The following is a 14,845-nucleotide window of genomic DNA, read 5'->3' on the forward strand; positions in this document are numbered from 1 at the left end:
CTGGTCTAGTGGTGATGATTTCCCTTAGTTTTTGCTTGTCTGAGAAAAACCTTATTTTTCCTTCATTTCTAAAGGATAGCTTTGCTGCATATAATATTCTTGAGTGGATTTTTTTTTCCTTTTATTACTTTGAATATATCTTCCCATTCTCTTCTGGCCTGTAAAGTTTCTGCTGAGAAATCTGCTATTAGTCTAATAGAGATTCCCTTACATGTGACTTGATGCTTTTCTCTTGCTGATTTTAGAATTCTTTCTTTGTCTTTGACTTTTGACAACTTGAATATAATGTGCCTTGGAGAAGGACCTGTTTGGGTTGAGGCTATTGGGGACTTTCAGCTTCTTGGATCTGGATGTCAGTCTCTTTCCCAAGACTTGGGAAATTTTCAGCTATTATTTCATTAAATATGTTTTCTACACCTTTTCCCTTGTCCTCTCATTCTGAAATTCCCATAATGTGAGTATTTGTTCTTTTAATGTTCCATAAATCTTGTATGCTTTCTTTATTCTTTTTAATTCTTTTTTCTTTTTTTGTCTGCCTGAGTTATTTCAAAAAGTCCTATCTTCCAGTTCAAATATTCTTTCCTCTGCTTGGTGTAGTCTGGTGTTGAAGTTCTTGATTATATTTTATTTTTTATTTCATTCATTAATTCTTCATCTCTAAGATTTCTAAGATTTCTGTTTGGTTCTTTTTTCAAATGGTATCTTTCTCTTTGTTGAGTTTCTCATTCAAATCATGAATTGTTTTTCTGATTTTGTTGAATTGTCTAACTGTATTCTCTTATATTTCACTGAGCTTCCTGAAGATGATTATTTTGAATTCTTTTTCTGGCATTTCATATATTTTCTTATGATTGGGGTGTATTATTGGAGAATTATTATGTTCCTTTGGAGGTGTCATATTTCCTTGCTTTTTCATGTTTGACTTGTCCCTACATTTATTTCTAAGCACTGGTAGAACAGTCATTTCTTCCAATTTTTTGGAGTACTATTTGTAGGGAAAGACTTATTTCTGTGGATGGGTCTTGGGGTGTCAGATGAGTAGGGTATGTTGGCTTTGGTTCTAGGTGGACACAATAGTGTATTCTCTGTGCCGATTCTTCAGCTGTAATCCAGTGAAAAATCTAGTGATGTTTGCAGGTATCTTAGTGGCGTAGGCTGTGAGCTTGTAGCAGTGGTGGTGCAGCTTTGCTGGGGGTGGACTGGTGAGGCTGTTTCTCAGGCCTGGAACACAGGCATGTGGCCGTTCAGTTAGCCTGGGGGCACGTCCACTGGGAGCAGATCTGGGCTGGTTCCTAGGCCCTGGGCATGGGCGTGGGGTTGCTGAACAGGCCTGGGGGCATGTCTGTGGGGGGAGGGGACACCAGGCTGTTTCTCAGGCTCAGGAGGCTGGCAGGTAATCACTGCCAGCCTAGTGGCATGTCAGCTGCTTGGCAGCTCAGAGGCCCAGTCTGGCTGGTTCAGGGTGGGTTTGCTGTAGGCAAGTCTTCCAGACTGTTTCTCCAGCTAGAAGTGCAGGCAGTGGGATTTAGTTTCCCTGCTGCGTAGCACCGGAGTCACAGCTGATCCTGGGCGCAGGATCTGAGCAGCCAGAGTTATGGCACTGCAGCTACCCGTGTGGGCTTGGTGGCACGAAGACAGAGCCCCTGGGCAGAAGAGGTGCAGTAGCTCTTGGACCCCAGAGCAGGCGCTGTGATGCAGCAGCTTGGCTCACGGGTTGGTGGAGGTGGGGAGTGCACACCTTGTACTCCTAATCTGGAGCAATGGGACAGTCATGGGTACTTTTATACTGTTGTGTCTCGTGGCCTACGTTCATAGATTCCTAGCAGCTTTCCAAACTGGGCTCAGGGCTTGCAAGGACCGTTGGATTCTCTGGTAATAAGGACTGTAGGTGTTTGCAGTGGCAATGGGGGCTCGTGCGGTTCTGCTTACCTTTCCCACAAGGGGAAGTTCCTCCTGACTCTGGGCCTATCGGAGTGGGGGGGTTGCAGAGGCAGAGCCTCCACGCTGCCTCTCCACTCCGCCCGCCCTGCCTTGCTCTCCTGACACCTCCCGGTCAGATCTTAGCTGTCTATTCATTGCTTTGGTCTTGCCTTGTGGGCAGGATGAGCGCGAAGTGCCTCTAATCAGCCATCTTGTTGACGTCTTGTAACTTCCTTTCGTCACCAAACCCTGTTTCTCGTATTTATCCATGCTGACAGATGCAAACTCAGCTCTTCACTTCAACTCTGAATGACACTCGATTGTGTGAATAAATCAGTTTAATCCTCCTCCTACTAATGAACAATTAGATTTTTTCCTCAAATTTTTTTATACAGTGCTGGAGTGAATATATTTTTCATGTCTCCTTTTCTATATATTTGAGTTTCTGTAGGACCTGGCTTTTTTTTTTTTTTTTTTTTTTAGCAGCGTATGTCTGATTTATTGATTCCTGCAATGCAACAGACGTTTCTCATGGAGGACTTACAGACCTCTAGCTGATCCCATTGCTCTGAACCCCAAATGGGCCTGGTTCTTAACATTTTTTGTGCCATATGTTCTTTTGACACTCTAGTGAATCTTATAGATCCCTTCTCAAAATAGTATTTATGTATATAGGCTAATGTACACAGGAAACAAATTATTTTAAAATAATTATCAAAGTATTAAAAAAACCTAAATTTATGATGTAATAATACACATGCCTCTTACAATACCCCCTTCTATTGGTAGGTCTAATAACTGCCATAATTTTGAAGTTGTGCTGAGTAAAAATGGTATTTTTAAGATATTTACAGTATTTGCAATATAATTTCTACTGGGACAGTCATGGGTACTTTTATACTGTTGTGTCTTGTTGCCTACATTCATAATTGAGGGAAACTTTAAATTTTGGTTGGGAGTTTATCATTTTATCCCCATCCAAGTTCACAAATTTTACCATCTGTGCAATTTTATTGGATTTGCACATTTTGTAACTAGTTTTGCCATTTTAGTTTCCAACTACATTAAAATGATAGCTTACATATATTGAGCTACTATGTGCCAGGTATCAAGTTAAAAGTTTTATACCCATTATTATCTCATACAACCTTCACAGCAACCCAAAGAGACATCTCCATTTTACAGGTAAGGAAATTGAGGCCTGGGGAGGGGAAGGAACTTGCTCACACGTGATCAACTGAGCTAGGATTCAGATTCTGGCTGGCTAACTCCATAACCCAGGTTCTTTACCAGCATAATACAGCATTCACATTTCCATAACTTAAAGGAATCAAACAAAATTTACATGCTATAGTAGCCTTTAGCTGCTGAGCCAAGCTAAGGTGATTTTCACATATTACTCATGGTCTTATAAGGGAGAATCAAGGACAAACAACATTAAAATACATAGTGGATTTTGAAAGCTACATAGCAAGTCATGAGGAATAGGGGACAGTATGAAATACACAATTCTGGTCTAATTCAAATGTGTTCTCAGAGCTCCATCATACACCTAATGATGGAGATAAAAGTTTGTACCTTATAGAGGCGCCGAATTACACAGATGACCAGCTGTATCCCCTTCTCTTTTCCTGTAGCAGGAAAGCCTAGGGCCAAATGTACTGTCCGTCTCTCTGTCTGGGTATCAGTGCTGAATGTGTGTGCACATGTCACACCATTGCTTGTTCCACTTATATCCTTATCATTGTTGTCTTCCCTTTTCCTCACTTTTAATTCGTCTTGCGTATATCCTTCTAAACCATGGCTTCGGTATGTATTTACATGCGGACCTACAATACCCGGATGTGGCAGGCAGAATTCTGCACTGGCCTGCAATATCCCTGCCCCCTGGTGTACACACACCTTCCCTCGATTATCCAATCAACCACACTCCGCTCTGCCTGCTGCGCTGAAGGGATCTTGCAGGTGTAATTAATGTCCCAAACCAGGTGACTTAACGGGAAATTATCTGGGTTGGCCTGACATCATCAGATGAGCCCTTAAAAGGGACTGGCCCTTGACGGAAGAAGGTCAGAGCGCGAGAGCGGTCTGCGGGAGGAGGCGGCTGTATGGCGAGGCGTCCAGGGAGCCGGCAGGAGCTCGGGCAGCTCCCGGCTGAGGACTGAGCGAGACCTCGGTCTTGCAACTGTAAGGAACTTTCACAACCACTCGAGCTCCAGATGAGAATGCGGAGCAGCCGACACAATGATTTTAACCTCGCGAGGAGCCCGTCTCTGCATGCCTGCTCCCCGGACCTGCAGAACTGTGAGTAACACGCGAGCGATGTTGGGGGCCTCTAAGTTTGTGCCAATTTATTGCAGCACCAATAGAAAACTAAAACTGAATATTTTGCTTCACGAAATTGCAGCTATTATTTGTTAAATATTTATTGATGTTAAATCCACATTACACCAGCACAACAATCCAAAGCAGTATGATAGTACTTTTTTTCCCTATAAATACAGCTTAAAGGTGGCAAAATAATGCTATTTAATCCCAAACCCAGCAAATTAGCAAAAAAGTCACATTCAGAAAAATTTGGCAAGGAAGATGTAAGTCATAATTCTACAATGTAGACAGGACCATGAGAGACTTTGTATGGTATCTTAAATTCCAAATTTGCGACGCACAGAAGTGTGGTCAAAGAAACTCGTACCACGCTGCACAGAATGACTGCCACCTGGTGCTCCAGCCCATTATCGTTTAAAACCTGGTTCCTTGGTGTTCTTACAAAGCAGAAAGCTGTACATGTGAAGCAGTAATATGAAATACATGGGGTGGTACACAGATATAAAGTTATTTAAAAAAATACTACGTATGAATTGAGTAACTGAGCTAAGAAAGTTCAACACATAAATAATGAAAGATAAATGTTTTGCATAAGGAATACAGTGTTTTCTTTTCATAGCAAAGTACCATTAAAGCCTCATGTTGTATACTACTTAGGCCAAATTATTTTTTCTTTTTAAAATGTATTGGTTCCGACTTAAAACCATCAAGTCTGGTCAGAATCAACTCAGTCTAGCTGAAGCAGAATCATCTGATTCCAAAAGCAGTGTCTGCTGAGATGCCTTACACACCGCTTGGAACCCAGCGCCTCCTCACGGCGAGGTTGCGCGGCAGCAGGGAGTGAACTAATGATTTCCACTCACCACCCCTTGGTGCCACTGAAAAAGTCCATCGTGACACACACCTGTTTTTGTTTTTCCTCCTGTCCCCGTTTCCTTCAAGTAGACTAGATCCATAGGCAACTTCTCATTTGTGCCTCCCTTACGGTCTCGATCGTTTTCAGCTTGCTCTACACACGCCTAAAATCTTTACTGCACGCACGTCAGACACACTGACACTTCCGCAGCACAGGTGCTCCAAACCTCCAGCTGACCCTGGAGTCCTTGACTCGCCAGTGGCAGTGTTTTCTCACCTACACGTGAGGTTAATTTTGAAGAAAACCACAGAAAAGCCTGGCCTCTGCCACCTCTCCTGCCCCTTCTACTTTTACGTAAATGAAGACAATATAATTGTGCTGCTGGCACTTTCCTTCATTCTTCCTGCTCCTTCCAAACCCTGTTTCCTCCAAATACTGTATGCCTTGGTCATTCGGGTGGTTTGGGTACCTTTTGTGGCGTGAACTGTAATGTATTTCTGCTTTGTTCAGAATACTTTATATTATTTATATTTAAATTAGCCTTTTAATACAGTTTGTATATAAGCTTCCTACCAAGGTAGCATGGAAAGAAAAATACTACACATAAAGAAAAAAGTTAAGAACTAAGGTATTGACCTTGTTAGAAAACTCCTGATATTAATAAAATTTAAGGCAAGTAGTTCCTTATGATTTAATGTAAAACAGTTTGTAAAGACAAGGCATTTACTTGGGTTTCTTTGTCATTCCTTCTTCCTTTTTCATCCTTACATATTGCACTTGGTTCACTGTAGCTGTCTGAATACACTGCATCTTAGAACCGCTGTAAGAAGTGTTTGTGGTACAACTGCCTCATGTTAAACATTCACACTATCATGCTATGTAGCACCTATAGCTTATGTTTAAAGGCACTTGTAGATAATACAAATGTGGTTTCCTGTGAACAACTGATTTCCTTTAGCATTTTGGCATTTCAGACCACTTTAATCACAGCAATTCCAAAAGTATTAAATTGGACAATAAATGTGAATTTTCTGTGCAATGTGTACACTTGTATTAGCATTACCTACTTAAACTCTAAGTTTGGTATATCAAGTAAGAAAAATGTTATTTTGGTGTTTTTTTATTTCTTAAAGGTATGCTTCTACCTTTTACATAATGTGACAAAGGAGTATGTTGGTCAAGGCAACGGCTGTTTCAGTGTTTCCGTGTTGACAGGATGCTGGGTTACAGGTCCTCGCTTTCCACCAAGGCGGTATTCAGTGTCAGGTGGGACGGGCTGGCTTCAGGTTGGAACGCTGCTTTGATGTCTAGTCCCTGGTCTGAAAGTGCTGCGTAGCGACTGGCAGACGGCCGGACTCTTTTTGGCTTGGTGCTCTGTGGCTGCTGATGCCACTGGGCTACAAAGAAAAAGAGTGAATTAAGATTTTTTTAAACAAAGATACACTCAGAAAGTCCTTAGATGCTTCAAGGAAATACAGAACGTTTTGATATATAACAGGCACGTGTTCTTTGTGAAAGACTGAACACAGCCATGGTAAAAACATGGAAGATTTAGGGACACTTCTGCGTTTTACTCGCATGTTGCAGATTTGCTGTCTCTACAGGGTAGTGGGTATTTAATGGCTAGATTACAAAGACCAGGTGTAGTTTATCTGTATGTAAATACCGTAGCACAGGGAATCCTTTGAAATAGCTGATAGGCTTTCTAAATCTCACCCCCCCTCCTTTAAAAATATTTTTCTCCAATAATTATAGTAGTTAGAAGTTCTGGATCAATGTTTTAACACTAATCAATTGAAAGGAATCGGCAGTAGGGCAGGATGAGGCCCCCATTTCTTAAGGAACCTCACTGAGTTATTTTATTTCCAAGAAGAGGTAAAATTTGAGGGCAGTTCTTAGTTTTTTTTTCTAGTGGTTTTCTTTATGTCAGTGGATCACATGATGCTACTGTACTGGTCTGTAAATTCAATAGGCATAGTTTTCTTTAAATTTAGGATGCATGTACACAGATATACATACACAAACACAGATCTGCTGCTGAGCTGCTTACGATACATTAACAAGAAAAGCACTAAGCCATGAAAGTGCATTCCAGGGTCAATGGCACACGCGTCTAGAGCGCATTAGGACGCTGTGATAGGATTATAATATAGGAAGAAATGTTAAAAGGCAGTCATTTGCAGAACACAGTAACAAGAAAATGTGAAAAACATGTGGTTATGCCTTTGCCTACTGTTAACTCCTAAGGATGCTTGAGTAAGGAAGCCACAACTAACTAGCCAATGTAAGAGAAATCAACATGCATATTTTGCTAATAATTCAAAGTTCCTGAATGATACTTGGGTATTTGTTCTCCTGGTGTGGTTCATTATTAATGTCGAGAAACTATAAATAGAAAGAGAGAGCAGTGTGAATTTTTTTGACAAATAAAAACACCATAGTTGTTTATAAGATCACGTAAGGGTAACATGATATGCCGCCCAGATGTCTAAATTTTCAGAATTTAATGAGTAATGCAACGAGCTGGGATGAAGGGGCACTCACTATAGACGTCCAGCCTGGCCGTGCAGGACACGATCCCGGCTTCGTTCTTGGCGGACACAGTGTACCACCCGGCGTCGTCTCTTGTGGCTCCCTGGATGAGCAGGCAGACGTAGCCGTGATTATCCTGGTGCATGCTAGAGAAAAGGATAAAGTCATTAGGGCTCTAAATTTTTAAAAAGCAGCTTTGGACACGAAGCATCGTTTTTAATTAGATCATTAGAAACAGAATGGTGCGAGTAGCAGCTAACAGGGTGGGACTTAATTCGGGAGAGGCTGCGGTGCCATTAGAGTCAATGGGGGGAAGAGCAGGCGTCGCGAGACTGAATACATCTGCGCACTTAACTCCTAGTTGAAGCTCTACCTTTACAAAACCACAGAGTAACCTATCGCCAGGAAAGCAAATGAATCCATCTTTTAGATGTGAGGATAAGCTCTTAACAAACATTACCATGAGATTAAGTCAGAATGTGCTTCAGCACACGGCATTATAGCTTCCTTCTAAAGGCTTAATCCTAAATTAGGGTGAAGAGTGACTTTTGTCTTTGACATCATCAATAACGTGGCTTTTACACACAGATTTACGGGCTATATAAAATGTAACTTTTTATATACCATTAGGACGATGGAACACTTACGCATTAGGTTACGGCCTGGCGTAGTCTTACCTCACTCGGTCAGTGCTGTGAGTGAGCGATTCATTTTCTTTCTTCCAGAATATCTGGGGTGGCGGCACTCCTGACACCCAGCATTCCAGCCGCACTGGGTACCCGTCAGCAACGCCTGTGTTTTGCAGCTTCTCAATGAACACGGGGGGTTTGTGTGCTTCTTTAGCTAAGAAAACATGAGATGAGTTACCTATCCGTGGTTTACAAAAGGAGCACTATAAAAAACTCAGAAGCCTTTAGAAATATTGCCTGACTAGATCTTTAATTTTACAACACCATTTTTCACTTCAGGTGGTGAGATGCCAATCCTCTCTTCCAATTATTCTTTTACCAAGAAAAGGTTTGTACGCTTCACTCCACTCCTTTATTTCCTCAAGTAATTCCGTCTGATAGGCCCACGCTGCCCGCGGCCATCTGCTCCACAGAAAGCCTGTCTGCCGGGCTGCAGGAGACGCCCAGGTCGCTGGGGGCATCTGTGCTGGCTTCACTGCTAATCCTGTCACCATGCCTCACAGCCCTTGCCAGCCACTGCCGCCCAGTGGCGCTGAGAGAGGCGTGTATTTCTAGGAATTTGATCCACTCACGATCCCCTCGGTGCTATCTGCAGTGTCTGCTGTGAAGATTCTGAGCTTGTGACTCCTGGCTGAAGTGAGACCCGCCATAGGATTTACAGGGGGAAAAAGAAGGGGAGGCATCTTTATCTTAATTTGGCAGCTTTACATAGTTACCTATAAACTAGGGATGTATATCCTATAAATTACAAATTCCAATTTGTATTCTTTGAAGGAAGCTATAAAAAAGAAACTTTATTATCACTTTGAAGGAAGGAAGTCATAAAAAAGGCAACTTTATTACTTAGTCTGAAAAAAGCGGATAATTGTTAATAACACTCTGAATATTATCATCCAATGGGAATTTTTTTTCTTGGATCACTGGTGGAAACCATTTCAGAGAAAGAATACGGTTTATTTTCTTCAGAACTGCCCATAATCAATGGGCAGGACAAAAACTCTGCCTGAAATTTTCACATGCCCGAGACTCTCTAAGACTGTGACTTACGTGGCAGCTGGTGTTTTCACTGAATTTAACGTGGTCACATAACCTAGGCTGTTTGGGGGAAGTGGGGACAGAAGCTGGCTTCATGTTCTTTCTGGGTCCCGGTTTTGAAAGGACATAAAATATGTAAAACAAGTCTTGATGTCATGGCAATGCACCGGTAAGAACCACATCCACCGTTGTGGAGCAGGGCCGTGTGGGCGCTGGCCGTGCAGAGCTCCACGCGCGTTTTATTTAATCCTTAGAAACATTGTGCGAGGCATCACGCTGCCCATTTTACAGACGGGGAAACCAAGATGCAGAGATGATGTATAAATCCAGAGGTCGCACAGCTGGTAAAGCAGACGAGAGCCAGGATTGGAACTGAGATCTGACACCAAAGACCTTGCTTCTAGGTACTGTACCTTGTCACCTTCTGACAGAGGTGCTAACTGAGGCAAAATGAGATGTCTGTCTCTTGTACCCTCAAGTCTCAGTCCAGAAGGACAGGTAGGATCAAAAGGCACATTTAGTAGGAGAAAAAATGAACAGTTGTAGTTTGAGGTTAGACTGCAGCGGTCCCCAACCTTTTTGGCACCAGGGACTGGTTTCATGGGAGACAGTTTTCCCACGGACCGGGGGTTGGGGGAGCAGAGCTCGGGCGGTGAGACGCGGCCCATTTCCTAACAGGCCACGGACTGGTACTGGGCGGCGGCCTGGAGGTTGGGGACTGCAGGGTGAGAGGAGTGAATGAAATCAGTCCTAGCATGTAGCGATATACTTCGTACAAAACTTAAAAGCATGGCTAACGTGGAGCACCACAGCCCATGTATTTACCACATTTTTGTGGGAAAACATCTTATTGCTATTACTAGAATCACCATCCAAGACTTTAGCCAAGGCCTGTGTTTTGTTCTTACTGCTTCTCTATTTCTTGAAAGAGCTCAGGGGCTCACAGCGAAAAGCACTGGGAATCGAGAGCCGTTCTGAGTCCGATCCCCGGCTTACTGTGCGGGCCGAGGAGGCCAGAGCCGACGTGAGCACCGGGTGGATGAGGTGCGAAAGAGAGAAGTGTTAAGTGATGCTCTTTCTTGAAAGAGATTAGATAATCAGAACCCTCACTGACGCCTAACTCCTGAGAATGGTATAGAAACCTTTGCACAAACGTATTTTCCTTTTAGGCTTCTTAAAGGGTAAGACTTCACAAAACAGTTTTACAAAATTTACCTATGGTATAAGCAATGAAAAAAGCAAATACAAGTTTAATTTGACTGTGACATTGAGAGTAGATGACAATATTGTTTAAAAGTTTTGGGGTTTAAAGTCACTGCACAGTGTGTTAAAAGCTAGGACTACACTTAGAACTTCGTGCTAAGTGAAGTCTTGGTTCTCGGAGTCCGTGCTGCTGGTCCCCTTCCCCTGGGGGCGGTTTGTGGGAGGAAAGAAAGATTAAATGATAACGGCTACACCGAAGCATGAAAAATTAATGTTTCTGATTTGTGGGACCTTATAACATGTCCTCATTGGCTATTTTGATGATACAATCTGTTTTTCAGCAGGTTGATTTATTTTCCACATTCATTAATGCAGGATTAGTTTACATTTGTAAGTCTGACGTTCATTCTGGCAGAGAGGGATGATTGATAGATTGAGCCTACCAGCAACCACAAGCTCCAGGCTGAACGAGTTCTGTCCTGCTCGGTTGGTGGCTATACACGTGTAGATGCCGGCGTCTCGTGACGTGACTGGCTCTATGATCAGAGAGTGCACCCCGTTCTCACGCACGAGCATCTTGTGAGCGCTGTCAGGGCGTATGGGCCTTCCGTCTAGTTGCCAGCTTAGATCTGGAGCTGGTAACCCACTGACCTAAACCAGAAGGGAAATGCATGTAAATTTTTCTAACATTGTAACAGAGTGAAATCACTGATAGCTAAGAAACCAGCATAAATTCCTCCTTTGGTAGTACAAGAGATGGCTTTTAGTATCAACTCATGTTACTCTTTGCTTAGAACTTTCCCGTGGCCCCTGAGCACTCACAGGCTCACTTCTCAACATCTCTTACTGAGCAACCTGGAGACAAGTGCAATGGGGATTAAAAAAATTTCTGTCCTCTTACCCAGGGCTATAAAGATGACTGGGATGATGTCAGCACCGGGCTTCACGCTTTTTGGAAAGAAGATGTCCAACAATAATAAGAAATCCTTAGCTGGCATTTATATACAGTACTATAAAGCTCCTCACCAAGAAGTGGTCCTCCCTGTGGGGACGCTAGCTAACGCATCCATCAGCACATAGGGCGGTTACTATTTTATAATCTGGAAACCGAGTAAACAGGAGCAACACAAAATTACCCAGAAAGCCCTCTCAACAAATGCGCATCACAGTGGAAACATCATAAAACCTCGAGACCTTGGCAGTTGTGTTGACCAGAGATCAGAGGAAAGCCCGGTAATCACTAATGACACGTCGCTGCAGAGGGTCGGGATGCCCGCCATCTGCCACCGTCACCGTTGTGCCCTGGATTTTGAATGCAGAGACGCATGCTAAGGAGGCCTCTTTACCCTCCCCCCACTTCACTAGTGGGACATGATACACAAAGATGTCAGTTAGACTGTGAAACGATTCTTCGAAGAACCAGCTTTGCCAAAATCAGCCGGGGAACTTGCACATTGCATTCCTGCTATGTGATACTCATTTACACTGCCTACGAGAGATGGCCTCCCGCCACACAGGCAGCAAATGTCTAGAGGATTTAAAGAAAAAATTAAGTGAACCTAAATTACTGGTTAAAAGGATGAAGAGATTTAAACAGCAGTCATCAGGCAGCTTGGCTTCTGAGAGGCTCAGGCTCACGTGTCCGCTGCCCCCAGCTCTCCGTGGACGCTGCTTGACCTGTCTGGAGGTCACCAGGAGAAGTGTGGAGAAGGAGGGCGTGGACACCTTTGGCGAGGCTCCTGGGCTTTCCCAAGTTTAGAAATAAAGTGGCACTCGTGTTCTCACTTTCCTAGGTTGACCCTAGATGCGCAGGGCCACCTGCTGACGAAGCCACCGTGTGCTCAGTAGGAGAGACGCCCAAAGCACTGTGTGCTCAAACCACCCGATTCGTGGTAGACTGGTCAGCGGACAGTCGTTCATGTTAGGGCAAAGGGAAAATGCCTTTTTCTTCTTCCCCTCCTCTGACCTCAGTCCTGGATGTATAAGGAAAGAAAGTGTGACCTCAGGAACTGAAGGTCGTCATAAGCAGGTCACAGTGTGAACAGACCCGTGCTCTCAGTGCACGAGGAGATCATGGGGAGAGCAGAGCGGCCCTGTTACTAGAGGAGTGGGAATGAACGTTTTCCCGAAGATTTAGCAGCAGGTCAAGGATGGTCAGTGTCTAGGAATGCACCTCAGGGGTTGAAAGGGAGGAGCGGGCTTTTTGGAGGAAAAGCAAGCTGTTGCTTTAGTGTTGGGCTTGTTTTCAAGATTTTTTTCCCTGTCAAAGCTAAATACACTGACAATTTTTTTTTCTGAAGTAGGTAACACTCCATCTGTTCATGTGGCAAAATTTTTCACATTTTCTTTGTCTAGGTCAGATCATCATAGGGAAATCAACAAGCAGAGATTACTTTTTGTTTCCAATTTTTTTGTTTGTTTTTAAAGACAGGGTTTTGCTGTGTCATTCAGACTGGAGTGCAGTGGTGTCATCATAGCTCACTGCAGCCTCAACCTCCTGGGCTCGAGCGATCCTCCTGCCTCAGCCTCCCAAGTAACTGGGAGTACAGGTGCATGCCACCACGCCCGGCCAATTTTTCTGTTTTTTGTATAGATGGGGTCTCGCTCTTGCTCAGTCTCAAACTCCTGAGCTCAGGCGATCCTCCCGCTCAGCCTCCCAAAGTGCTAGGATTACAGGCGTGAGCCACCACACCTGGCCTCCGATATTCTTTTAATGGCAGGGAGTTCAAGGACAGTTATGTCCCTGTACAGTGAAATAAAGTACTATGATTTCTTAAATATGACTAATAATAGAGATAACAGTATGGTGAATCTCTATATGATCATTCAGACTCACCCTCTTGTCATTTTTTCATATTTTAAAATCTCCAATTTTATGTAATTTTACGCCTATACATAGGTCAGTATACATTTCTAAAAACAGACTTTTCTTATATAATAGTTCCATTTTTATACATAAAATTAATAATCCCTTAGTATCATATAATCTATCTAAAATAAAATTTCCCCTGTTGATTAAAAAATGTCACTTTACAAGTGGTCTATGTGAATTCCTTAAAAAATACTTATTTTTTAATCAAATAAAATTGTATTTTATATTGTGTACAACATATTTAGAAATATGTGTACACTGTGGAATGACTAAATTGAGCTAATTAACATGCGATGAAAACACTTAAAATCTACTCTCAGCAATTCTCAAGCATACAATATATTGTCATTAACTGTACGTCACTATGGTGAACAATAGATATTGAACTTCCTCCCAGCTGCAATTTTGTGTCCTTTGACAAACATCTCCCCACCTCCTCTCGCTCTCCAGTCCCTGACAAACACAGTAGTCCTACGCTCTGCTTCTGTAAGTGAGGCCATGCGGTATTTATCGTTCTGAGCCTGGCTTATTTCGCTTAACGTAATGTCCTCTAAGTTCATCCATGTTGTCACAAATGACAGGATTTCCTTCTTTTTTTAAGGCTAGCTAGTATTCCATCCTGAATATACACCACATTTTTTTATCCATTGATCTGTTGATAGACACTTAACTTGATTCCATTTTTTGGCTATTATTCATGATACTGCAGTGAACACAGGGGTGCAGATGTCTCTGGGACATACAGATTTCATTGTCTTTGGATATACAGCCAGCAGTGTGAGCTCTTAATTAGACTGAAAATGAAGTAAACACACACAAAAATATATACACATGGAAATTAAATTTGTGTACTTGTAAAAATATTTATGCTGAGAAAATATTTTTGTTATGTTTATTCTTTTTATACATTTCTACAAGCCCAGCTTTTAAAAAATTTGTTTTTATTTCAGCATATTACAGGGCTACAAATGTTTAGGTTACATATACTGCCTTTGCCCCACCCAAGTCAGAGATTCAAGCATGTCCATCCCCCAGATGGTGCACATCATATCCATTAGGTATGAATATACCCATCCCCTCCTCCTCCCCCATCTGCCTGACACCCGACGAATGTTATTACTGTATGTGCACTTAAGTATTGATCAGTTAATACCAATTTGATGGTGAGTACATGTGGTGCTTGTTTTTCCATTCTTGGGATACTTCACTTAGAATAGGTTCCAGCTCTATCCAGGATAATACAAGAGATGCTTGATCACCACCGTTTTTTGTGGCTGAGTAGAACTCCATGGTATACATACACCACATTTTATTAATCCACTCATGTATTGATGGGCACTGGGGCTGTTTCCACATCTTTGCAATTGTGAATTGTGCTGCTATAAACATTCGAGTGCAGATGTCTTTTTT

General features: G+C 42.6%; 1 protein-coding gene across 1 annotated transcript in view; it reads right to left on the reverse strand.

The window, feature by feature from the left end:
- Nucleotides 1-4,328: 4,328 nt before the first annotated feature.
- PALLD (palladin, cytoskeletal associated protein) overlaps nucleotides 4,329-14,845 on the reverse strand; it is a 90,212-nt gene continuing 79,695 nt past the window's right edge. The window contains exons 9-12 of the mRNA XM_012657117.1: nucleotides 11,007-11,214; nucleotides 8,314-8,479; nucleotides 7,649-7,782; nucleotides 4,329-6,501 (exon numbers count right to left, since the gene is read on the reverse strand). Of these exons, the coding sequence (XP_012512571.1) occupies nucleotides 6,329-6,501; nucleotides 7,649-7,782; nucleotides 8,314-8,479; nucleotides 11,007-11,214 (681 nt within the window). The 3' untranslated portion in view covers nucleotides 4,329-6,328. The remainder of the gene's footprint in view (nucleotides 6,502-7,648; nucleotides 7,783-8,313; nucleotides 8,480-11,006; nucleotides 11,215-14,845) is intronic.

Source organism: Propithecus coquereli, unplaced genomic scaffold (genome assembly GCF_000956105.1).
Source record: "Propithecus coquereli isolate 6110/MARCELLA unplaced genomic scaffold, Pcoq_1.0 Scaffold53, whole genome shotgun sequence".
Lineage (NCBI taxonomy): Eukaryota > Metazoa > Chordata > Mammalia > Primates > Indriidae > Propithecus > Propithecus coquereli.